This window comes from Ictidomys tridecemlineatus, chromosome 2 (assembly GCF_052094955.1).
Source record: "Ictidomys tridecemlineatus isolate mIctTri1 chromosome 2, mIctTri1.hap1, whole genome shotgun sequence".
NCBI classification, from domain to species: Eukaryota; Metazoa; Chordata; class Mammalia; order Rodentia; family Sciuridae; genus Ictidomys; species Ictidomys tridecemlineatus.
The window spans coordinates 21,687,976-21,713,398 of record NC_135478.1 but is presented as its reverse complement, the minus strand read 5'-3'; the positions used below and the strand labels follow the sequence as shown (position 1 = coordinate 21,713,398).

Genomic DNA, 25,423 nt, shown 5'->3' with positions numbered 1-25,423 from the left:
GTAAGTAGGTTTCCTGCCTGTATTTATGTATAAAGACCTATTGTTTGCACGCATTAATTATAGTCCTGGGATAAAAGCACTGAGATAACTTTCACTGTTGCTTCTTGTACTCTCCCTGTTGTTTTGGAAGAAAAACAAGAATAAAAGACTAGAAAATGAATTGATCATAATTGTTCCGGTTTTGACAAATGCCAATCTTGCTGAATTACAATGGAGACATTTCCAAGGGAAATTAAGAACCAACTTCAGCTTTATTGAAATGAATTAGAAAATGGTTTTGAAGAACAGAAAATTAGTTTCAAAAAATTAGAGGTTGCCGAATCTATAGCTGCTTCTATAAACATACCCGGATTTCTCAAGTAATACCGTAGGCATGAGATCCTCCCCGCCCCTAAGAAAAATCCTCACAAATACATCTATCGATACCTAGTGACACAGTGGAACCAGATAAAAATAGAATGTATACGAATTAACCTAACTGACGTTGCTCTGGAGTAAATCCATTTCCAATAGTTATTTATTCACAGTAGGTACTCAAAAGACTTGTTGAATTGGAGGCTTGGTGCCCAGTCCACCGAGAGTTCACCGCCTTCGGGAGTGGGAATGGAAGGCAACTCTGCCGGCGGCTCCCATCCGGATTCTGGTTGAGTGGCGGGTGAGGTGGGGGATCCACCACCCGGACCGTCAGGGGGAGAGGCTTTGGTCGCGGCGGGACTGGGCTGCGAGCCAGGTCCTGCAGGGAGCTTGTGGCCCGACGGCAATGTCTGCGAGACCCTAACTTGCACCCCGCTGGGAGCCCCCCACCCAAACGTGGGGCGGCGGCGTCCAGCAGCGCTTAAGGTCGGGCGGGCCCCGACCACAGCGCGCGCGCCACCGCCCGACCCCGAACTTCCGCCCTTCGGGAACCTGTCCCACCCGGCCAGGGGCCGTGATCTAGGTGCCGCCTCTTGCGGACCGCGGAAAGCGCGCGGCGACTCCGCGTTTGCTCTCTCGGTCTGCGGACGCGCGGAGGGGGGCGTGCAGCTCGGGACAGCAGAAGACTCCTGAGCCACCCTCCTCCAGCGCTGCCCGCAGGGACCTGGCTTCTCAGCTTCCGACCTCTGGGCCCTCACGGAACCCCCCTCCAGGCTAGCAGAGCCGAGTGGCCGTCACCCTCCACCCGGGGAGTGTCCAAGGGACGCGCAAACGCCCCGCCTCCGGCCCCATCCGGAGACGGACGACGGCGGGCCGCGGGGCACGGGGACTACTTTCGCGCCCGCCCGCGCCCCGCCCCTTGTCCTCGCGCGGCGGAACGCTCCGCGCTGCGCCGGGCGGCAGGATACAGCGGATCCTGCGCGACTTATAAGAGGTCCTTGTGAGGCGCCATTTTAAGCCTCTCGGTCTGTGGCAGCCGCGCTAGCCCGTCCGCGGGAGCCGTGAGCGAGGGGAGGCGGAGACGGAGGACGGTCCAAGGAGCAGCTCCAGTCCCCGCCGAGCCGCGACCGCAGGCCGAGGACGATCGGACTCCCGCGGCGGGAGGAGCCTGTTCCCCTGAGGTGCTTGGGCGCTCCTTTCCTTATCCTTCCTGGGCTGCTCCGGTTCCCTCTTCGGAGCCAAACTTCGTCGCGGGCGCGCGGTCCCGACGGCGGGCGGGGAGCTGGGCCCGGAGCACCTCGGAGGCCCAGGCTGGGAAGCGGGGGCAAGGGCTGAGGAGCGGGGCGGGCCCGCCCCGCCCGGGGCACGGAGGGCGGTGGCCGGGCCGGGCTCTGGCCGCGCTGCCCCGGGGGCGCCGCTGTTGGGGAGGGGGTGTCGTGGGGGCGTCCGGGAGTCCGGATGGCCGGCGGGTGGGGGTGGGGTTGGGGGCCGCCACTGGCGTCCGGGCTCCGGTCGCGGCCGAGTTTGGGGGAGGGACCCTGCGCCTCGGGATGCGCCGGCCGGGTGGGGGGCGGGGTGGGGCCAGGGGCTCCGCCTTCCAGCCCGCGGCGAGTTGGGGTTCCTTGCAGTGGCGGGGACACCACCCTAGGTCCCGTCCGCTTTAGGGGATGGGTCCGGGAGACATAGCAGGTTTCGTTTTTCGTTCTTAAGGAAAATAAGAGAATTGGTAATATTTTCTTAATGCTCTGGCTATGTGAGTTTGAATCCAAGCAACTTTAAACCTTAGAGTAACCAAACTCTCTCAGTGCAGTCGGCACGATGCGTCAGTAGGGTGTGCACAGATGAAATCGTGTCTTCCACCTCTATTTTTCTCTTACGGTGCAGATGAGTGAAAGCAAAGCGACTTGTACTGGTTGTCTTGGGTTTGTGGCAGTGGAGACGAGACCCTAAAGAGAGGGGGTGGGGGCGAACGGTGACTCGCTTACTGTTTCTTACCAAGTGAGCAGATTCAGCCTCTGACTGGGAGAATTAGAAATACGTTAATCCAAGTAGTTTTATGGCAGCTAAACTTGATTTTTAGAGGACATTTTCTTTTGGGAGAAACGAAAATTTTCCTTGATTCCAAATTGGCTAAATAAATAAAATCCAGGCATTGCAACTTTGTTTCAGTGTTTTGTCTGGAGAGAGAACTTTGAACCTAGACTTTCGAAGTTTTAAGTTCCTTCCCATAGCCCGCTCCTGAATCAGCCAAGCTCGAAAGCTTTGGCGGTGGGGTGTAGGTTTTTTTTCCTTCGTTTTCTGTTCCCCTTTGGAGGGAGCATTGTCTCATACTTTGTATCTTCCAGACATCTGTGGTCTCCCCTCCCCCCGAGTTTGTGAGTAGTGAATGAAGAGAGACTAGGCTGCTGGTATGCAGAGGTCGGCAAAAGGAAATCGAGGAGTGGTTTTAGTGAAATAAGAGCTTTGTATCATGAATAATGGTGGCTTAGACGAGACATCAACTTGAAGAGACCAACTTGAAGAGACGGCAGCATTTTCTTTGATAAAGTCTAGGCTAATGTTTCTCAGATCGCTAAGTTGTAAATTATTTTTTCTGGAATTTATGAAGCCATTATTTGTTATTTGGTGAACATTTAGTATCTTTAGATGTTTTTGTGTTAACTTTATTCGAAGAAATATTATAGATCGAAGTATTATTTACTTTATATTGGTGTTTGCTGTCTGCCTAAATTAGTGACATAAACTTATACTTTGGAGGCTTTTTGTTTTGCTACATTTATTTTTACATTGAAACCATCCACATCTCCGAATTTAAAACAAAATAGCCACCGCCACCACCACCACAAAAAACAACTTAAGATTTGAGGATGCCCTTTCACAGTAGACAAAATTTGATTAATTTGCCCCCATATTCATTACTTTGACCTAATCTTTGTTCTGAAGGCCATGTACAAGGACATGGCCCTGAAGTGATTGCAACAGTAACTTGAAAAACTTGCAGAAGTCTTTTCTATAGGATTAAAGGAATGCTGAGACTATTCAAGTCTTAAGTCCTTGAGGAGGGGGAAAAACTGCTCTAGAAAGGTTACTTAGTATTGCATATAACTTAAAAGTCCTGTGGAGTCCTAGCCTGAGAGTCTCAAACAGTTATTTAAAAGTTTATAGGAAAAACCGAATTTTTAAAAAGTGGTTAATTAAAAAAGGGAAACATTTAACAGTGTTTAGGAGTCAAGAAGTGTCCAAGAGATGTTGGTTTTTTATTGGTTTTGTGTTGTTTGGGAACTGTCTGTGATTTGATTACTTCCTTTACCATGATTATTGTAGAAAATGTGCAGTCTAATATTAAAATTTATCAAACTTAATCCTAATTGATGACAGGAATAAAAATTGTTGTAAATGAGGGTCTAAATGCTTGTTTTCAAAACACTACTAAAATAGAAAGGGAAAACCAGGAGCCACATTTCAAACATTTCTATAAGTATACTTTGAAATGTGACAATTAGAAAACTTGCAGAGATCCTTTTTGTTGTTGTAAGATAGAACAGATTGAAGAGCTCATAAGTTATTAAAACCCCTGAAATGGATTACATATGTATATTCAGTCAAATGGAACATTAGTGTTATTAACCTGAGGTACTGTATTAATCAATCATAAGGTGATTTTATTTCTCTCCATAATCTAGGCTGATAATAATTGTAGATTAATAGGTGGTAAATTTTAAGAGAACTTTTTGACATTGGTCAGAAGTATGACTTTAATCCAAGGCAGAAGGTAGAACTGGACAAACTTCTAATAAACAATACTAGTAACTCCTTTGTAGTGCTGCATGTTTTTTTGATTGTTTTGAAAATATTATTATTAGCTTTTTTTGTTGGCCTCTTCTAAACTATTGTTAAAACAACTTTACTGAAAATATTTTTATTCCATAAAAGTAAATGGTAAAAATAGGAGCTGCTTCTGCTTTGTACAAATCACATACAGATCATTGCCTCCTGTACCCTATTGACAGGATACTCATTTTCAGAGTCAATTCTCTTTTAACAGACTATTGTTTATATAATATTTCTCCAATACTGACAGTGATAGATAACTAGGCCAATAGGTTAAATTAAATACATAGTCCTCTGGCTTCACAAAAGGAAAATATGTGCCTTGTTTTAATTTAAAATGAGTTAGGCATTAACTCCTATAGGGGTTCATCATTTATAATCTGGAGAAAGTTCTCTATTTCCTCTGTTTACTTAAGAAAGTTGCCTTTGTGTTTACTGCAAGACTCAGCTTGACTTGGTTTGAAACCTAGATTTATCTGTTGAGGCCTGAACTCTGCTGTCCTTGAAATATGCATATAATGTTTTTTCCCTAAGGAAAAAGAAGCTCTTAAGGAGAGAAGTCAAACAAATTAGAAACCCATTTTTAGGGTTTTACCTCCTTTTTGGACTTGGGTTATGGGCATTTTTTTAAAGACACATTTCCTACTCCCAAAGTCTCTTGAGTCCTGAGGCAATAGAGTGAAGTAGTGTTAGAACATGTTTTCCTTGCATGCTTTGGTCATGTTGAGTGCCCTCCAGTGGATATAATATAATGCTTGTGTTTTTTTTTTATTATTATTCAACAAACTTTATGTGGAATGTGTATGAATAGTTCTGATGAGAGAATCAATTTGAAACCTTATGAATTCTAGAATAATTTATAAACACTACTAATTAAAAGACTGGTATGAGTAAATGTCATTGCTACCAATATTTGAAGAATAGTTAAATTAAGGAATTAATTTATTAAGATCCTTTTGCTTAAAATATAACAATAAACCAAAAACTCATTTAAATGCTTTAGGAGATAATAATTTTTAGTCATTGAAAAAAAAACTAAAAAAAATCTCAAAACATTAATGAAGATGGGAATTGCTAATTTGTCTAAATATGAATAAGTGCTCTATCAGGAACTAGATAAGTTAGTATATGTGAACTAAAAAACAATGCTGTAGCAACTGGACTGTAGGGTCTCTGGTACCGAGTTATGGGCCATAACCCATTGAATTTTTCAGTGAAGGCCTTTTTCTAGGCTCCTTAGTTGAAGTTTATGCATTTCTGTTACTAACATTATTTTCTGAAAATACTTATTTCAAATCAGAGTCTGATTACTGACAGAAATGAAGCTTGTTCTGGATTAGATTTTTGGAAGTCAAATGGTTAGTTAATGGAAAAATCTCAAAGAGTTTAGGGTTTTTTTTGTTTTTTTTTTTAAGCTGTCTCCGAGACTGTGGTTAAAATGAAATTAAAATGTTAATAGTGTAGGGGAGGAAAATGATAGTATCACTGATTGTTCCGTTTTGCCTTTGACATTCAGTATAATTCTGTGGAAACATTGATTTTTGACTATAAGAAATCTATAGTTATTATATCTAGTTGAGTGTTTAAGACAAGAATGCCTTAAGTAAATGGTTATCTCAAAATGGGTTAAATATTCCTCCATAAACAGTCATACTTGGGCTGTCCAAGTTAACTGCTTAGTATTTGCAGCATTTATATCTAGCAAGCTTTTTTTATTTCCAGAATTTGGAAAGTTGGGTATTTAGTCTCCATATTTAAATGTTACTGTGACTGGAATGAAAAAATGCAAACCATAGACCACCATTGGTTTTTAAAAACATCATCTGAAAATTGCCCTGATGCAGGCTTCTGTTTCTTTTTTCTTTTTTTTTTTTTTAAGATTTTTATGAGAAATGAAAGTATTTGAAAGTTCTTTTTAATTTACACAAAACTTATTGAAAAAAAGTCTTACTAGAAATTTATCTCTTGAAATTGATTACTTCTTCATTAATATAACACAGCAATTGGATGTTCAAGAAATATGATTCTGTAAGATTGCTTTCACAAGCCATATAGAATTTGGTCTTACTACATTGTAGTAGAAATGGCTACTCAGGTATTTCTAGGATCAGGAAGATACTGGGTATCTCAGACCACTCAGAACCTCCAATGGGAAAGCACCATGTCTCATGGAAGCAGCTGGTTGTAAGCAGCACCAGCCATCATGTGAAAATATGGTTTATTTTATTTTGCCAGATCATCATTCTCTTCATCTTTTTTTTTTTTTTTTGCCTACAAGAAGTAGGAAATCCGGATTAATATACATCTTTCAGTGTGCAAATATTAGCATATGAAATTCAAGTGTTAAGACGTTCTTCAGCCCAAATAAAATGCATCTATTGCAGAATACTGCTAATTTGCATATAGTGCTGCTATCTGTAGTAGTAGTATTTGGTATATAGGTATTTGTGGTGATATTTTGAAATGACTGGTTCTTGAATTTATGTAATTTAGCAAATAACTGGTAAGTTTTTATTTAAGCACTTGGAAAATGCCTTCTATTAATTGATGATAAGGAACTTAAGAAACAGTATTCATATTATTAACATGTTTGTGAAGTCTGGGAGACCCACACTTTTAAATTAAAAATTAAGATGGTTTGATTCAAGAAAGAAGGGGCGAAATAACTTGCTCATTTCATTACCTGACCAGCTTAAATACAGTTCTTTATCATTTTAAAGGGAGTATCAAAACTTAACCTAAATGACACTTAATGCTGGAAAGATTCTGTATGAACACAATTTCTGTCAACCTCAAATTTTACACTTTAAATGATGTCCTAGTTTTCATCAGAAGCCTTAGCATTTCTAAGCATAACTATTGGTATTATACTAGATTCAAAATTTTAATTAATTGAATGTGTTTTACTTAATCCCTTTTTAGTCAATACAAATTTTATGCAACAGTTTAATAGATTTAAGTTAAATATTTTATTCTAACAAGGTTTTTTATTTCCAGACTTTGAAAAGTTGACTGTTTAGTCTTCACAGATCATAAGCCAACATTGGTTTTAAAAAACATTACCTGAAAAATAGTGCTGTAGGCTGTAATTCTTATAAAGTATGTACAAAATGCAAGCTGATCAGTGAACCTTTCATAAAGCATTAATCTCAGAGGTGCCTCACTTCCCCCTTGATTATCCCACAATTCCCAGTGATTTTATGGAGCCATTTTAAAGTTTCTTTTATAATATTTTAGAAGTTTTCTTAACTCTGATTTCTTTTGAATTTTTGGAAAAGCTGCCCCCTCTTCCTCTGACACTTTGAAGAGCTTGAACAGCTGGATGATGATGGGGTGAAACTGCTTCATAACATTTGTCATTTTCTCCCCCATTTATTTCAATTTTAAATTTTTTTCACTAATGTTTCCATGATTTTGCTTGTGATTTAATGATTCATGAGTTGTTGGACTGATACTTTTTTTTTTAACTGATTTGAAACGGATATGTTAAAAAATTGAGGGGGTGTGGTTAGCTGACTTGTTCTTTCAAGTTCATCAGCCTTCATGTCATAGACCTCAGCCCTAGTTAATAAATTTTATCTTAAATGCTAGTAATTGATCCTGAGGTGGAAGTAAAAGTGTTACAAAAGCTGAAAGATGAATTTAATGAGCTTTCATTAACAGTTTTGTGATAGCTGAAATAATAGTGATACATATGTATGTTATGTAATACTATTGGACACTATTCACATAAAAATATGAGAAGTTAAATTTACTACAGAGTTTCTTGGGAGTGCAATTTGAAGATAAGCTGAATAATTTGATACACTGAGAAGTGGTTGTTGCAAAGTTATCCCAATTTCCCTTTAATACAACGTAAACTGATTGAAGAGCTATAACAGACTTTAAGTACTGTACTCTTTTTTAAGTATAATTAAAGTGATTTGGGGTAAGGGAATAGGGAATGAGTCTGTCTTTGAAGTTTTCATGTACTAGATGAATGCCATGTGTATAAAGGAGGAACAAGGGATTCTTGGTAACATTTTTCAGTGTAGCTGATCCTGGAAGTTTCCAAATGGAATTCCAGTCCCCTGTATAGGAAAACACTGAATTCCATTTGAGATGATTGAAAGAATGAAATGATGTCAAATAAGGTATATTATCTATACCTTATAATTCATTTAGATGAAAAATTATTGTTTAGGAAAAATAATATGCTTGATAAGACTGTACTTAAATAGAATTGTAAATTTAATGTGTCAATTTTCTGGCATTTTGCCTAATGCTATTGTTCATTTAGCTTTTTAGCCCAACTGATGTTATTTTATATCTGAGTTGTCTTCCATATATCATTAATCCCTACTTTTAATTTTGCCGTCACTTTTTTGGGTTCTGAATTATAGATGAGAAATGAAAGGCTAGGAAGTTTATAGAGATTAGACATCTAGGAATACCAGAAGATTGGTGGTCATTATTGAGGCAGAGTGAATATAGTTAAAATAATATTGTTTAATATGGGGAAGCTGGGAACACTAAAATGGGATTGTTTTGTTGTTTTTGTTGTTACACAGTACTATTGATCATACTTGAAGAATACTTTGACTATATGCTAATGGGTCTTAGGTTTGTCCTTATTGTCATTATATCCCAAATCCTTAAACATTTGTCTAGAAAGGACTAAGGCAAAGTACGATATAATGCCTCTTCTTTCTCCTTGACTAGAAGCTAGAACCTACTTCACACCCCAACCTTCCGATCATCAGGCTATATTAAAGGTGCATCTTTACAATGAAGGAAGAATTGCATTTTGGTCAGAGGCCAGTCCTGGTGCATGCCTTTTCAAGGAGTTTGTTACTTTAGTTATACCTTGCTCTCCCAAGAATCTACTTTAGTCCCCATCTCCTACTTACCATCATCTTTTGAAATCCATTCATTTTGACTTCTGGAATGCATCATTCCAGAATTACTTCTTGGTCATTCTCAAAGTTCCAAGCTTTGATTTTAATGTTATCAAATTTTACTACCCACTACTTGTCTTGATTTCAAACATTGGTCATTCTCCTCCTTCCTGGAACACTTTATTAGGTCCTCATTGTCACTCTCTCCTTTTTAATTCTTGGTAATATCAGTACCCATATAGAACAGTGCTAATTTCAAATCTGGTTTATGAACTCTTTATTGCCAGTACGAATTGTATTAAATTTATTTCAAAACGTGAATTACCTGTCACTAAGTTCACTGAGTTCAACTGGCTTTTTTTTTTTTTTTTTTTTTTTTTGAAGCAAGACTTTTTGATGAAGAAAGCAGTGTTTTGAAAAAGTGTTTTGATTTACAATCTGGCACAGACTCTGTTTTGGCACTTTGAGTAACATTGGTGTAGAATATGCTTCCAGGATCCTGACCGCTTAGTTCTCTGATTTCTTTTCTTGTGATCTTATTTTCCACCTTAATTCTGTCACATTCCCATTGTCATATCCTAGAATACCTTTTTTGTACCAGTAACTTTGCCCTCTCTCCCCATCTCATTTTAGGCACTCCACTCTCTTATTCCTTTAGTAAATACTTCAGTTCCAACAGCCCTTCTACAGCCCCACTGGAACCTAGTCTACCCAGATGAAATTTCCCATCAGTCACTCTAATTTATACCCAAGTGAAATTTCATTTTTAATTGTAATCACTTTCCTTTATATATGCTCAACAACCTTGTCCTTCCATGGGACAATGCCCAGTGATCCATAATCTGTTAGTTCACTTTGTGACTATCTTGTACTTTTCCCTCTACAATGTAATGTCCAATACTTCCTTTCCACTTTCTCACTCTAACTTAATGTCCTTACTTTCCAGTTCACTAAGAATATTGAGCAATTGGAAGAATTCCTATAAGCTCCCATATGTGTGACTGTTCCCTTTACATTCTTCTCTGATGCTGTGAATGGATGTCTCCAATATTTGCTCTTAAGGTAAAATTGACCAATTCATTGTAATTGTATACTAGATGACAGTCCCTTTTTGCTTTCGAGAATATTACTCTGCCTTTCATTCATTCTCCCTTCTCTTGCATCCTTGGTATTTTACTTCTCTGCTGATTCTTCCCATAAGCACACTAAAGTGCTATTATTTATCCCATTTAAAAAAATCTTTTCTACCATTTCTTTTTTCACTCACCACCCTAGTCTCTGTCTCTCTTTAAGGCAAACACTTTGAAATAGTTGCATATATGTGCTATTTGCCCCCTTTTTTTTGAACCCCTACCAGTATTACAAATTTTTAGTCTTCATATCATTTAACCTATTTGTAGCAATTAGTCCATTTGCTAGGAACATTTGTTTCACTTGACTCTGTCTAGGTAGGTTTTCTTTCTGCCCTACTGGCTGTTGCTTCGTTGATTTTTCATCCATTTTTTTGACCTCTGGTTGTCCATATTTGTTATCTAACTTTAAATAAATGATGTTTACAGCTATTTGCTAATGACTTCCATTTTTTTTATTCCTAGCCTCGGTTGCTTCTTAACTCTAACATTCTCATATTCTGCATATTAACATTCTCATATTAACATTTTTGATATTAATAAATCTAAAACTGACCTAGTTTCTCCCAAAGATTTATATATATATTTTTGCCTTTCTTAGATAAAACTCTCTTACTCAGGCTTAAGACTTTGCAGTTCCTCACTCATCTTTCTCCCACCCTCCAAAATTCTTTCTGTAAATCCTGTCTGCTTTTCTTTCAAAATATATCCAAAAATTAACCGTAGCCATGCTGTCTTAATCTTTTGCCTGGATTATTGCAAAGGCTTTCTAATTGGTCTTCCTTTAAGTGTATTCTCAACACAGTAGCTGTTGTAATCCTTTTTAAAGCAATAGATCATGTAACTTTTCTGTTCAGAAATCTCTAGGAGGTTTACTTCTCAGGAAAAGCACAAGCTCCTGTGTGTTCAGACCATGACCTTCATCAGTAGGTATTACTTTTCTCTTCTTGCTGCCATTTGACTTTTTTTTTTTTTCCTTAAATTGATCAAACATTCATGGACTGATGTCAGATATCACTTCCACAATGAGATATCTTCACTCAATTTCACTCTTATTAAATAATACTCATGTATTTAACTTCTGGCAGTTAATCATACTGTGATGTGTAACAGGTGTTTACTTGCTTTTTATTTTCCCTCTACAGGCTTCTTTTCCTGGCTTTGTATTCCCTGGTATCCAAAACAGTGTATGAAATTTATAGGTATTCACAAAGGTTTGTTGAATGAATATTCCAGAACCAACCAGCTTTTGTTTCCTTTCAGCTAATGCCCCATTTAATTTTCTGCTCCCTTGCACAGACTGAAAGAGATATCTTATATACATGGTCTCCAGTTTTCATCCTCATTCTAGTTTGTGTTCTTATTCCAGTGAACATGCTTTTGTTGAGTTCAATGTTGAACCTCTGTTGTCTAATCAGATGAATACTTTTTTACTTTAGATTTGCTGGATCATTCAGCATCTGGTGCATTTTGTACTTTTTTCCTTTTAGAATAGCCCTGTCCAGTAAAATATTTTCTATTGGTGGAAATATTTATCTGTGCAGTCCAATATGGTAGTGTCCAGCTATGTGACTGTTGAACATTTGAAATGTAGCTGTGTGACAAGAACTTATTTTTTAATAGTAAATTAAATTTAACTGTTAATAGCCACATGACTAGTGCAGTTTTAAAAACACCTCTTTTTTACTTACATATCACTACTAGACCTAACTGCTCAAACCAGACACCTAGGAGTAATCTTTTTTTTTTTTAATTTTTAATATTTATTTTTCAGTTTTCGGTGGACACAACATCTTTTATTTTTATGTGGTGCTGAGGATCGAACCCAGCGCCCCACGCATGCCAGGCGAGTGCGTTACCACTTGAGCCATATCCCCAGCCCTAGAAGTCATTTTAATTCCTCTTATCTACTTTAATTTCTCTCATCTACTATATCCATTTCATCAGCACAGATAAAGTAAGTATTACTACAGTCTAGCTATTTTTTGTGCCTAGCACTTACGCTAGCCTAAGCTAATACCCATCACTTGGACTATTTGTTGCTCTAGCTGCTGTACTGGTATTTATTCTTTATGTTTTCCTTCCAGGTTTCAAATTGTAGCTAGAACCAGCTTTTTAAAGTGCAAATGACAGCTTGTTCATTCATGTACTTTATAACCTTTTATGAGTTCTGATGAAACTTAGAAGAGAGAAAAAACATTCCTTCCCAAAGGCTAGAGTACCCTATATAATCTGGCTGTTTTCAGCCTCATCTCCTTGCACTCACCCCTTTCTGTATAATCAAACCACTCTGATCTGAAGATTTCTTCTTAAAAGATGAAGTTCTTTCATGACTCCAGACCTTTGCATATAGTATTTTTTGTTTTTGGAATGTTTTTACTTTTGTTTTACTCACAGCCTGGCTCTTTTGCATCTTAATCGCATCTGCTTGAAGGTTGTCCTTCAGAAGTCTCAGATTATTCTTAGTGAGATCTTCTGCTTGGTCATTCTATTTTCCTCTAACAGTTTGTTGCTTAGTTAATCACTCTTTCTTTGTTAAGTTACTTTCTGTCCCTCTCAATGCAAGAACCATATTTGTTTTAATTACCCTGTATCTAGAATCTGTTAACAGTTTCTCCCAGCATATAGCTGATGGATAAATATTTGTTGAATAAATGAATGAAATCTGTACATTGCATTATGCTGTTAGTATTTCTATTTCCTGAAACTATTGAGTAAATAAAAGAAATATGGGAAAGTTTTCCTTGGAACAAACAAATCTTTTGAATATGCAACAATTGGCAAATTGAGAAAAAAATATGCCATTGGGATATTCATGTGTAGCACCAGGTTATGACTCATTTACTGGTTTATTTTGGGATTCACAATAGAACAAAGATTAGGGGCTGTTTCTTATTAAAGATATTTATATTGAAATAAAAAGCAGTTACATTTTTAAAATAAAAGCTTCCTAGCTCACCGTACTTTCCTTAATATTCTCTTCTCAAATATTAGAGAACCTAGGGTAAGGCTCTCAATAGAAGAAAAATGTCTTTCTTTTGGGGGAATAACATAAATTTAACATGGTGGTGGGGGACAGAAGGTTGCTAAAGATAGGAATCTATGTTTTAATGAATACATGTTTCTTAGGGACCTGATGTTAGGTTACTCTTCGGGGTCAGGGGTTTTTGTTTTTTGGGGTTTGCTCTTTTTACTTTTTACCTTGAATTACTTCCTAATGTTATTCATAGAGCTTCGACCATGTTATAATTTATAACATACTAATTAGCTGGGGGTAGCAGCAGCAGCAACCTATGACACTTAAAAGTGTAATGCCAGGACCATATACCAGCCCCTCTAATAAAGAACTGCTTAGTCATCTGTAATTTTAGATGTTCCTAGTTAACCTGATTAACACCTTGGAAGGATCTGCCAGTTTTAAGGGAACCTTTGAGCTAACTTTATATGGAAAATAAAAGTCATGCATATATTAAAACTGCATTCTGGTTTATTATATACTAGTCTTAATGACTGGAAATGTTTTTCTCAAATAGTCTTGGTGTATCATTGGGTTCAGTTTTGTGTTTTTCACACAGCGTGTTTTAGAAGGAAAAGAAAACATTGTGACTTTCTTTGTACCTGTTAACCCACTTGAAACTCTTTTCTGTTCAGGCCTTCACATTTAGGCTTAATATATTTACTTAAAATATAAATTCATTTACCTAAAATGTATAATAAAATGAGGAGTTGACAAACTATTGCATACTTCTGTTTTTGTAAGAATTTTTTTTACATTTTTAAATGGCTGAAAACAAGTCAAAAGAAGTATAATATTGCACAACATAATGAAAATGATATGGAATTCATATTTTGGTTTTCATGAGTGAAGTTCTATTGGAAAATAGCTATGTTCATTAGTATGATACTATCTGTAGCTACTTTCAAATTTTAGTCACAGAATTGTGTAGTTTCAACAGAGAACTTATGGCCCACAAAAAACTTAAAATATTTACTTTCTGGCACTTGGCAGAAAGTTTGTTCATCCTTGTTTGTTCATCCTTGTTCTAGATGTATTAGTTCTTCATAAATGAAACCTTCATGGATCTGAGGCATTTAAAAACCTCTTAGGTTATATATAATTGTTGGATATCTAAGCCTTTATATTACATTTTGTGTGTGATACTGTCTGCTTTTTGAGCATTTTTTAATTGGCAAACTTAGTTTATCAAATGTTTAAGGACTTAATATATGCTAAATGCTTTGAAAACAGTGAGGAACTAAAGACACAGTCTCAACCCTCATAGAATTCATTCAATGAGCTTTTTTTTTTTTTTTTAAAGATCAGTTATGTGATTTTGATAGGGAAGGGAAACTTGTAACAACTGGAGAAGAGGAATGTTATCCTTAATGTACTATAAAGCAGGTGCATTAAATTACTTCTAGAAGCCATTGAGTCCCTGCCAGTAATTCTGCCTGTAGTCTAGACATAGAACAGATTAACATGGAAACTTTCTTTTTTTTTTCTTTTAATTGGTTGTTCAAAACATTACAAAGCTCATGACATATCATCTTTCATACGTTTTATTCAAGTGAGTTATGAACTCCCATTTTTACCCCAAATACAAATTGCAGAATCACATGGAAACTTTCTTGAAGTAAAATATTCCTTTTTTTTTCTTTTTGGCATATCTAGTGTTGTATACAACATACAACGTGTTGTATACAAGGTACAACATCAATAGTAGGGAATATGTAGCAATATGTAGCAGTTCAGATCTTGGTAGGATTAAAGGATTTTTAAAAAAATAATTTGGCTGTGGTTATTGTTCAGAGGATACCTATATCTAAAATTGCTAACTAACCTTACTTTTATCTGCAACACTGATCTTACCATTTATCAGTAACTTGCATGTGACTAAGCTACAGAGAGACCTGAAGACCTGGATTTGCATTCTAACTGAGCAGTTCATTAGCTGTACTCCTGTATTGACTGCTGCTAGTTAGTTTTCTCATGTGATAATTTGGGGGAATGATGCCTCCCTACTTTGTGAGGTTGCTAGGAAGATTAAAGGAAATAAATAGACTAGGCTCAGAACTGAAGTTGTGGCCTTAATTATGTAGCCTTGTTTTAGTATGTTAGGGGAAAATTGAGTGTTCAAGTTGATATCTGTTAGTATCTTCAAATTATGCTATAAAAGATTTAGGACATGATGGTGACATCATCATAAATTTGGAATGCTTTTATAATGCATTTGAGTCTTAGATTGCTGACTTTTATAGGATAAAAATTATGAAAGAATGAGAATCTTTAATAAATGACTTGTCTAAACATAAAAATTGCAGTAAATATTATTTCCTTGCTTTAGAAAACAATGTAGGTTATTTTTCCAAGAATATATCACTTTTTATTATTTTATTTTTAGCAATTTGTTTTTGCCATTGAGGCAAGATGGTTGACTTAGTTTCCATGAGTCTTTTATAGTCTCTTTCATAGGCAACTCTTTCATAGAAAATATATCCTTAGCTTTGTATTTGAATATTTGGCTAAAAGTGTAGGGCTAAACAATTTCACAAGATACCTTCTTGGACCAATACTTTTAAAAATAATGTTATTATTTCTATATATTTAGTTCTGTAACATAGGCAAAATATTGTTTAGGATTTTGCTAGGTTGTTGAGGCAGGCCTTCAACTTGATCCTCCTGCCTCAGGCTCCTGAGTCACTTGCATTATAGATCACACCATCATGTCTGAGTGACCTTTTCCACCCTAAACATATTCTATGCTTTGCATTTGATCACGACATGGAGTAATTCTGCCTATCCTTACCTGGTGAGCTCCTCCTCTGCTCAGATGTCACTTAGAGAGGCCTTCCCTGACCAACCACTCTTGGTTAGAGTGGCACTCCTCTTCTACCAGTGACATTCTTCTCACCTTGTTTATTTTCTTTATAACATTTCTCATTCTCTTAAATTGTCCTGTTTTTATTGTGTAGTTCTCTAATAGTAGAATATACGCTTTACTAAAGTGTGGCCTTGACTCTCTTACTCTTTGTTATTGCAATGCCAGTAACATAAAAGGCACTTAAAATTGGTTCAGTGGATGAATATGTATTTCATGTAATGAGTAAATTATTATTTATTCAGCCTTTGTTGGTGGACATAAGGGTAATTTCTACCTTTTTCTCTGAGTATTTCACTGTACAGACCTTGTGTTATGCTTCTATGAACATTCCTGCAGGATACATATCTGTTAGAAAAATTGAATATTTTTAAGCTACAAAGTACTTAAACTTAATTCTGCGAATAGTGCCAGCTTACTCTAAAAAATTTCTGCTAGTTTAATGGTATCCTTCTCAGCAATCATTGCCAGTCTGATAAGCAAAAGGTACATGGATTTGGGGGCTGAGACTGGGGCTCAGTGGCAGAGTGCTCGCCTAACTCATGTGAGACACCGGGTTTGATTCTCAGCACCACATAAAAATAAATAAAATATAGGTATGGGTCCATTTGCAACTACAAAGAAAAAGGTACATGGGTTTAAACATTGTAAACATTTATTGCTCACTTTCTATTTTTCTTTGAAATGCTCTTTCTTTCTTTGCAATGTATTTTTTTATTCATTTCTCTCATTTTTTTTGTACTATGGATGTTGGCCATTAGTCATGTTTTACGTGTTCCAATATATTATTTTAAAAATTACATTATTTGTAGTGGGGTTATGTCCAGAATTAAAATGAATGTGTGTTGTGTCTGTGTGGGTTTATGTATATATGTATACATTGTGTGTTCCTTTTTGGTTTCAGAGTTTCAGTTTCACTTAACATTGATTGGGCTTCTTAACCGTGGCCTTTTTTGTTTTTCCTAAACTTACCCAAATTTTATCTCTCTCTCTCTTTTTTTGTGTGTGTATTTGATGAAATGTAATGTAGTAAATAAAAATTTAAAACTTTTTTTAGAATAACAAGCCAGTTTCTACTAAAACTATTAATCATATCTCCTGAATAGCTCAATTTTAGTTATTTTAAAAAGACTAATGTACAGATATTTTTATTTTAAAATTGTGTTTGAAATGATGGTAGCTATTTTCTTATTTTCATTCCATTACTTTTACATACAAAGTATACAAAATAATGAAACCTATGCACTCACCAACCACATTAACATTTTGTAGTTAATGCAGTTTTGTTCTGATTTTTTTTATTTTGATTTTTTTTAACAAAAACAAAATACTATATAAGAGTTAAAACCATCTTTGATACCCTTTCCTATCCCATTTCCATTGCGTCTCCCCTTAGTATGAAATGGCTATGGCACATTCTTTGTATATTTTACTACATAAAAGTATAAGGCATTATTTTGGGGCTTTTAAATATAATTAGCATGAAATTATATCTTGGAAATTATGAAAATTTGCCTATGTAGATCAAGCCTGTATGTGTAAAGTATTTTGAATAGCTTTGTTCTAAAATATCAATCTTTTTGTTTGCTTTTGTTAACAAGCAGCAGTATACTGGAGAAAAACAATGTCTGCTTTTTGTATTAATTGGTTTTTGGAGGTGGAGCAAAAGATTATTTTAAACCCCTCCCCCCCCAGGATGAGTACTATTATAAGATTGTTATCAATCCAGATTCTATGTGAAGTTACTCATTGATGAAATTAACAATAAATTAATAAATGTAAAGGATATCATCTTAATCCAATTATTTTAAATAGTAAAGTTATATTCTGAGACAGAATTGACTGCATGTGTTTATAAAGGGGCTTATTTTGCTGGGCTTGGTGGAGTGAGCATGCCTATAATCCCAGCGGCTTTGGAGGCTGAGACAGGAGGATCACAAGTTCAAAGCCAGCCTTAGCAAAAGCGAGGCGCTAAACAACTCAGTGAGGCCCTGTCTCTAAATAAAATACAAAATAGGGATGGGGATATGGCTCATTGGTCGAGTGTTCTGAGTTCAATCTCCTGTACCCCCAAAAAATAAAAAATAAAGGGAATTATTTTTATATAATATGTACACATACTCCATAAAAATAATAAAAGGTTACATTAAACATTTATCATGCTAAAAAAATACATGTAGCCAGAAAGTTAAAAAAAAAAAAGTTTAAGCACTTAATCTGCATAAAAGTTAAAAACATTTTTAGTGTGAATGGTGTTGATGTGATAAATATGTTGGATAGGTGGACATAACTATAATCTCAGACAACTTTCAATAGTTGACAAGACTTTGGGTAGGTTGGTCACTTGTATGATGCCTTGTGTGAAAATTATGTTAACTTATGCTCTGTCAGTACTTATTTAAATAAATATTTATTTCAGTATTTTGGAGCTATGTGTCAAGGGACTTAAATATTCTTACCCTTAAACCCAGTAGTACTACTTGTAGAATTTCTGGTAATGGAAGAAATGAGAAATGAGGGAAGGACAAATTAAACATCCAAGAGTGGGAGGAAAGCTTAAAATATAATATAGATACATGCTGTATCTATATTATATGTATATGTGTATAGATACTTGTTCTACAGTTACTTTGTTGAATGTAACATCACTATAACTAAAATGCCATCATTAGCTGTGTGCTGGTCTTACCAAGATATGGAAATGACCAGGAAACCTTTTAGACTGAGCATATATTATTTTATGCTGGGGTAGAGAAAACAGTTATTGGGAAGAAGGAAGGGATCATTTGGGGGAGCATCTTTATTTTCCCTGCCACAAAGACATTTTATATTTCTAATAGCCACTTGTGCACTAAGACAATACCAAAGGCACATAAACTTTAGGTATTTTGGAGAAGCAAAGGTCTTTTGGTATTTGTTCCTTATTGCCATTCCAGGAAGACGACTCCCAAGACACACACATAGCCAAAGAGTAAAAGCAGAAAGAAACCTAGAGTGAAATGTGACTTAAAAACTTATTGCTGAGTGAAAAGTGCTAAAACAGGAAGATTTTGGGAAATTACATTAATTTTTGCAATGGCAAAGCATTGTCAGGGACAGTTGGTAAAAATGCACATGCATATGCTTTTAGATGTACAAATTAAATTATACTAATAATTTTTTTAATCCCTGGAGATACATCAAAAGTTTCTGATAACTCCTGAAATAGATTTTAATGGAGAAAAAAATGATTGCATTTGTTCTAGTACAGATTGTGGGAAAGGTGAATTGTTAGTATGAACTGCCAGTATAAAGCTGTCATTTTTATAACACTTGCGTTAATTTTAAATGGTAAAGTAACTCCCAGTTAGTAGTACTGTACCTTTTTAAAAAACTTAATAATTAAGATAATGTTGTCCTGGTGATTACTGGAAAGATAAGTGTAAGGTGAATTCCAAGTTTGTTGTATTAGAATTCTCATGTGACTCTTGACAGGAGAATTTATAGAATATAAATCAAATAGCAAGATAAAACATTTAATTGGAAAGAGTATATACTTACATAGCGGAGAAGACCAAAGTAAAGGACACATGTGTCCACCAGCACCTTCTTTCTTTGTCAAAACATAACTTGGGAAAATAGTAAGTTGGTGGTAATACAGCTTTTAAACACAAAGCATTCTGATGGAGTTAGTGATCACTGCATGTAAGAGCATTTAGTATTTCATGATTTTTAAGCACCTACCTGCCCATCTTACTCGGTATGTAGATCTTCCCACTTTTGTTTCTTATAAATCTTTTTGAAATGACTGTTAGTTGGCGTTTTGATCTCCTGCATCGATAGTCTTTGTCTTTCTCCTTTATGCTCTGGAAGCATAAATAAAGTTCTATTATATAGTTTATTTATTCTCTCTAATGTATGGGTGTGCAAAGTTAAAATATTTCTTTACCCCCACATTTTTCCATTTTGTCTGTTTCTGCAGAGTTGAGTTTTTTTTTTGTTGGCTTTTCTTGAGTTTTTTACTATGATGTTAAAGGTTGTTCTGAAGTGATTAGTAAGTCTTGGCTTCTAGTAAGCTCTGGGCCTGGCCCCTTTAATAATTGGCAGGGTGTGGTGGAGGAGAGCCAGGCTTTGGCCTGGAAGCTCTGGTTAGAGGAAGAATGAGGAAGGTTTTTCCTATAGGGCAAGACTCTGCCCTACCTCTTCCTGGATGGTCCCTTCAGTTTTGTTGGTGAATAATGTTCAGATTTTTGGTTTGTTTGGATCTGTGTGCAGAACATTGTAGGAGTGAGGGGACCTATGCTGTAACTCTGTAGTTCCCCATTTTTACTTCTGATTTTTACTAATACTTGCTAATGAACGTTACCTCACCCTCATCTCAGGGTTGCAATGAAGAGTGAGAACAATTCTTAGGTGTTGCGAAGTCCCCAGTATACTAACGGATTTTGTAAGTTTGAAACACAAACTTACTTTTTTTTCTGTAAAATCATATAAATCATGTTCAAGTTATCAGATCAGCCCACAAAGACAAGTTTATCTAGTAACATGACTAAAATATTTTGACTTGCATCAACAGTGAAGATCAAATCCTGTATTTCAGTGAAGCCTGATGAATAGAAGCACATAACCTGTAGACATGACTGCTAGTTGGTTTCTGAGTTTGTTGGCATTGACCAAAGGAAAAGTTCAGTATAGAATGTTTTTAATATCCTTTCCCAAAAATATCCTGGGAGCTGGAATGAGGAATGTATTTTCCAGGTGGGGTGGAGAGTGATAAAATAGCCAGTCATAAATATAAGCAAAAATATAAGCTAAAACACAGCATCCATGTATAGAGAATGTGAGTGCCCAGCACAGTATTTCTCAAAGTGTGGTCTGCACAATATATACTGCATCCTAAAACATTCATTTAAAAAATTAAGGTTTCTACCAGGCATGGTGTCACACACCTGTAATCCCAGCAACTCAGGAAGCAGAGGTGGAAGATTGCAAGTTTGAGGTCAGCCTTAGCAACTTGGTGAGACCATGTCTCAAAATAAAGGGTGGGGATATATAGCTCAGTGGTAAAGTGGACGTAGGTTCAATCCACAATCCCAAAAGAAAAAAAAAAAAGAAAAAGGTTTCTATAATCCCCTTCAGTTCTGCTGAATCACAATAGTAAACATATAATCCATTAGTAAATTGGCTTAATAAATGTCTTATTCCATATCTTTACACACCCAATATGTTAATTTGTAAATATTCAATATATTAATTTCTAGTGCTTACTTTAAAATTATTCTGTCACTAGAGTCCATTCTGTAACTGTTCTCATTTGGAAATGAGTTCCTGTGTGATTCATCAATATTGTGTAGTAAAGCTAAAATTCAGACATCATTTAAATTCTAGAAGTTTTATATATATGCAACAATTATTTTTGATACTGATTACAGTAGTATCTGAGTTGGCAGAATTTGTATTTATAACAAATCATTGCTGAAGATTTGAATTTAGAAAAATTTTACTAGTAAACCTGATTTTATGTTTTGATCCTCTCACCAAAATCTGTTTTATGAAGTTCTTTTAGGTGACATTGTAATGTATCAGAGAAGAAAACAAATAACTTATAGGTGTTTTTAAAACCTGTTGGGCCACCTCCTCTGTCCAGAGGGGATCTCTGAATTGTTTTGTTGTTGTTGTTGTGTGTGAAATGTTAAAATGGAAGAGATCTTTACCACAGAAGTTTTTTTTTTAATTTTTTAAAAATTTTTAGTAGTTTCCCCTACCCCTTGACTTTCATTATTAGAACTACTAAGCTTTCTCATCAATATCTTGAATAGCCATAATTTATTTTTCTACTAAAAAGAGGTGGCAGTTAAGGAAGAGCTTTAATTAAAAAGTTCATTAATGATGGAGCTCTGGTTGGTGTGTTTGGAGGAGATTTTGGGGATTTCTTTTTCACTATATTACATAGATGTTTGGTTTCTTTTTGTGTGTTGCGTGCGTGTTGTGCAGGTGGGCATAGTCCTTGACACTTATAAGGTAGATATCTCAGTGACTTCTGAGTATTAAAATCAAACTATGTTTAAATCCTAATGACTTTTAATTAACTTTTTTCAGGGTATTTGAAGTTTAGTGTACAGCTGCTTTGAAAATCCTGCGTGGACAATGGCTACTCAAGGTTTGTGTCATAAAGCTTAGTTACTGAATTGGGGCTCTGCTTCATTGCCATTAACCCAGTCTGGCTCAGATCCCCCTGCTTTCCTCTCTCCCTGCTTACTTGTCAGGCTACCTTTTGCTCCATTTTCTGCTCACTTCTAATGGCTTGGTGAAATAACAAACAAGCCACCAGCAGGAATCTAGTCTGGATGACTGCTTCTGGAGTCTGGATGCAGTACCATTCTTCCACTGATTCAGTGAGTAACTGTTAGGTGGTCCCCTAAGGGCATAGATAATTTCATCGCTGAGCTAATCCTAACTATCATTCTGCTTTTCTTGGCTGCCTTACAGATTTAACTTTATTTCTAAAAGTAATTAAAAGGTCATATCACAGATTTTTTTTCAAATTAAGGTAATATTTTCAGTGTACTAATATGGTTTCATTATTACAGCTGATTTGATGGAGTTGGATATGGCCATGGAGCCAGACAGAAAAGCAGCTGTTAGTCACTGGCAACAACAATCTTACCTGGACTCTGGAATCCATTCTGGTGCCACTACCACAGCTCCTTCACTGAGTGGTAAAGGCAATCCTGAGGAAGAGGATGTGGACACCTCCCAAGTCCTATATGAGTGGGAACAAGGATTTTCTCAGTCCTTCACTCAAGAGCAAGTAGCTGGTAAATATTAATGCCTTACTGAAAGAATGAAGTGTTTAGAATGAAAGTTTTCTTGGAAAATTGGGATGTGATAGCTTCGATAAAATGAATGGTATGGTGAAAAGAGAATAATCTGGTGAAGTCTGAACTTTGGATAGTAAATGTTGAATTTACCTTTCCCAGATATTGATGGACAGTATGCGATGACTCGAGCTCAGAGAGTACGAGCTGCCATGTTTCCTGAAACGTTAGATGAGGGTATGCAGATACCATCTACACAGTTTGATGCTGCTCATCCCACTAATGTCCAACGTTTGGCTGAACCATCACAGATGCTGAAACATGCAGTTGTAAACTTGATTAACTATCAAGATGATGCAGAACTCGCCACACGTGCAATCCCAGAATTGACAAAACTGTTAAATGATGAGGACCAGGTAATCAATCAATCACATAGCTAGCTTTTCAATCTGCCTTAAAGGAAATTCTCAAGGGAATAGTTTCACAATAGTTCTTCAGAATCAGTATTTGAAAACTAATGATGTCTCTTAATTCCTGTGTTAAAGGTGGTGGTTAATAAGGCAGCAGTTATGGTCCATCAGCTTTCTAAAAAGGAAGCTTCCAGACACGCCATCATGCGTTCTCCTCAGATGGTATCTGCCATTGTGCGTACCATGCAGAATACAAATGATGTGGAAACAGCTCGTTGTACTGCTGGGACGTTACACAACCTTTCCCATCACCGTGAGGGCTTGTTGGCCATCTTTAAGTCTGGAGGCATTCCTGCCCTGGTGAAAATGCTTGGGTAAGAAAATATGTCAGAGTACGTGAAACTAAGACACAAAGAGAATGCAATCACAACATTTCTGATGAAGCTTTTTTCTCCTTCCCAGTTCACCAGTGGATTCTGTATTGTTTTATGCCATTACAACTCTCCACAACCTTTTATTACATCAAGAAGGAGCTAAAATGGCAGTGCGTTTAGCTGGTGGACTACAGAAAATGGTTGCTTTGCTCAACAAAACAAATGTTAAATTCTTGGCTATTACAACAGACTGCCTTCAGATTTTAGCTTATGGTAATCAAGAAAGCAAGGTAAAAAAAAATTGTTTTGTGGTTTTCATGGTGCATAGGAGACCTTCAATGTGATACAACACAGATCCTTGAAAATTCATAGTATTCTTCACCCTTTGTATGGATCCTAGACAAATTAGGCATCTCTGTTTCTTTAAATATTTTGAATATGTGTAAAGCACTATGCAAAGTACTAGAGGTATAGCAGGCAAACTTCTTTTTTAGTTTTCAATCATGGGTAGGAGAGAGGCATTGAAATAATGAACTAATTACTAATTCATGTGTTAAGAAGAGGAGGAGCTATGAGAGCACACAAGAAATGAAATTAACCTTAGGAGACCTGGGAGGAAGTGATAGTTGAATTCAGCTTTAAAAGATGACAAGGTATTGACTAGGTGAAGGTTAGGTGATGAAATGGCATCTTTCAAACTCCTAAGGAGGGAGGAGCATGTAGATTCTGGAATTTAAAAAGTACATAACTGGGCATAGTGGCATACCTGTACTCCCAGCGACATGGGAGTTTGAAGCGGGAGGATCACAAGTTTGAGGCCAGCCTTAATGAGACCCTGTCTGAAAATTAAAGTCTGAGAATGTAATTGTGGTAAAGTGCCCTTGGGCTCAATCCCCAGTATAACAATATAGAGAGTAAAGAGGAATAACCGTTTGAGGTAAGGCTACTATTGACATAGATCTTGCAGTGCTTTGTAGGAATTATTAAAAGTAAAGTGGGAACCATAATCTTCAGCAGAGGCATAAGGTGATGGGATTTGTTTATAGAACATTAGGGATAGGGTCTGGAGGTAGAAATAAACAGGAAAGTGAAGAACCAGAATGAATGATTATTTTATGGTGTCTCTTAAAAGTGGATATGATAAAGAAAATTAGAATGTCAGAGATGAGTTTCAGATATCCATTCTGGTTTAAATTATCAACGAATCAGTTTTGATACAACTTTCATCACTAGTGCATACCAACATGGTTTTGTTTTGTTTTTGCTTTTGCTATAAACAGCATAGGAAGAAGGAAATCAGACCAGAGTTGATGTTGTCTTGGGAGAACTGGGATTCCTGAATTTTAGTGCAATGCCATAGCAGGAGAGGTTAGATAAAGCCCTAGTATTCCTAGACCTCTAGGGTCCAGGAATACATTTTAGTCTGAAGGCACGCTGGCTTAAATTCTGGTGTAATAAGTTAATAATATGGCTTTTCTCACGCATTTGACCAAGATTCCATGACTAACAATATGTATACATCTTTCTAGCTGATCATTCTGGCTAGTGGTGGACCCCAAGCTTTAGTAAATATAATGAGAACCTACACTTATGAGAAACTACTGTGGACCACAAGCCGAGTACTGAAGGTGTTGTCTGTGTGCTCTAGTAATAAACCGGCTATTGTAGAAGCTGGTAAGTATGTGTATTTCAAGATCTTGCGTTCAGTGTCTGTAATTCTGATTAGATTACTTACTTTAGGACAAGGGGAATTTACCAACTGAAAGTAGAT

The 25,423-nt window shown here is 36.5% G+C and overlaps 1 protein-coding gene across 4 annotated transcripts in view; it reads left to right on the top strand.

The window, feature by feature from the left end:
* Positions 1 to 1,393: 1,393 nt before the first annotated feature.
* The window catches only part of Ctnnb1 (catenin beta 1), a 35,000-nt gene continuing 10,970 nt past the window's right edge, over positions 1,394 to 25,423 (top strand). For 3 of the 4 annotated variants that reach the window (XM_005317409.3, XM_005317408.3, XM_040290055.2), the window contains exons 1-7: positions 1,394 to 1,535; positions 22,150 to 22,210; positions 22,641 to 22,868; positions 23,031 to 23,284; positions 23,414 to 23,652; positions 23,741 to 23,942; positions 25,182 to 25,326. In XM_005317409.3, coding sequence (XP_005317466.1) covers positions 22,198 to 22,210; positions 22,641 to 22,868; positions 23,031 to 23,284; positions 23,414 to 23,652; positions 23,741 to 23,942; positions 25,182 to 25,326 — 1,081 coding nt within the window. In that variant the 5' untranslated portion in view covers positions 1,394 to 1,535; positions 22,150 to 22,197. Of the gene's footprint in view, positions 1,536 to 22,149; positions 22,211 to 22,331; positions 22,446 to 22,640; positions 22,869 to 23,030; positions 23,285 to 23,413; positions 23,653 to 23,740; positions 23,943 to 25,181; positions 25,327 to 25,423 lie in introns of those variants that run through there. The other variant, XM_040290057.2, reaches the window with a different exon arrangement.